This window comes from Egretta garzetta, unplaced genomic scaffold (genome assembly GCF_000687185.1).
Source record: "Egretta garzetta isolate BGI_Z169 unplaced genomic scaffold, ASM68718v1 scaffold2198, whole genome shotgun sequence".
NCBI lineage: Eukaryota > Metazoa > Chordata > Aves > Pelecaniformes > Ardeidae > Egretta > Egretta garzetta.
This window is the reverse complement of record NW_009260567.1, coordinates 261-1151: the sequence shown is the minus strand read 5'-3', so window position 1 is coordinate 1151 and position 891 is coordinate 261. Positions and strand designations below refer to the sequence as shown.

General features: G+C 65.3%; 1 protein-coding gene across 1 annotated transcript in view; it reads left to right on the top strand.

Moving 5' to 3' along the window:
* LOC104131450 (G protein-activated inward rectifier potassium channel 3-like) overlaps window positions 1-528 on the top strand; it is a gene marked incomplete at its 3' end in the record, with an annotated part of 7003 nt that extends 6475 nt beyond the window's left edge. Inside the window, exon 2 of the mRNA XM_009644614.1 lies at window positions 27-528. Within this exon, the coding sequence (XP_009642909.1) occupies window positions 27-528 (502 nt within the window). The remainder of the gene's footprint in view (window positions 1-26) is intronic.
* Window positions 529-891: the final 363 nt, after the last annotated feature.

Below are 891 nucleotides of genomic sequence, written 5' to 3'. Positions count from 1 at the left end.
CCCCCGGCTCCCTTTTCCCCACCGAGACGGAGCCCCCCATCGGCTACGGCCACCGCGTCATCACCGACAAGTGTCCCGAGGGCATCGTGCTGCTGCTGCTCCAGGCCATCCTGGGCTCCATGGTCAACGCCTTCATGGTGGGCTGCATGTTCGTCAAGATCTCCCAGCCCAACAAACGAGCTGAGACCTTGGTCTTCTCCTCCCACGCCGTGGTCTCCCTGCGGGACGACCGCCTCTGCCTGATGTTTCGCGTGGGCGACCTGCGGGACTCGCACATCGTGGAGGCCTCCATCCGCGCCAAGCTCATCAAGTCCAAGCAGACGCAGGAGGGCGAGTTCATCCCCCTGGACCAGACCGACCTGAGCGTGGGCTTCGAGACGGGCGACGACCGCCTCTTCCTCGTCTCGCCCCTCATCATCAGCCACGAGATCGACGAGCGCAGCCCCTTCTGGGACGTCTCGCGGCACCAGCTGGAGAAGGACGATTTTGAGATCGTTGTCATCCTCGAGGGAATGGTGGAGGCCACAGGTAACGGGGACGCCAGCGGCGGCTGGGGGGCGGGACACCGCATCTCCGTGGGAATACCGCCATGGGGACATTGGCTCACCTCCATGGGGACACCGCGGGGACACTTCACCTGCATGGGGACACCGTGGGGATGCCTCACCTGCATGGGGACATCTCAACTCCATGGGGACGCCTCACCTGCATGGGGACATCTCCACTCCGTGGGGACACCTCGCCTGCATGGGGATGCCTCACCTGCATGGGGACACCGCAGGGACGCCTCACCTGCATGGGGACATCTCAACTCTGTGGGGACGCCTCACCTCCATGGGGACACCGCGGGGACACCTCACCTGCATGGGGACACCTCACCCCCGGGGCCCA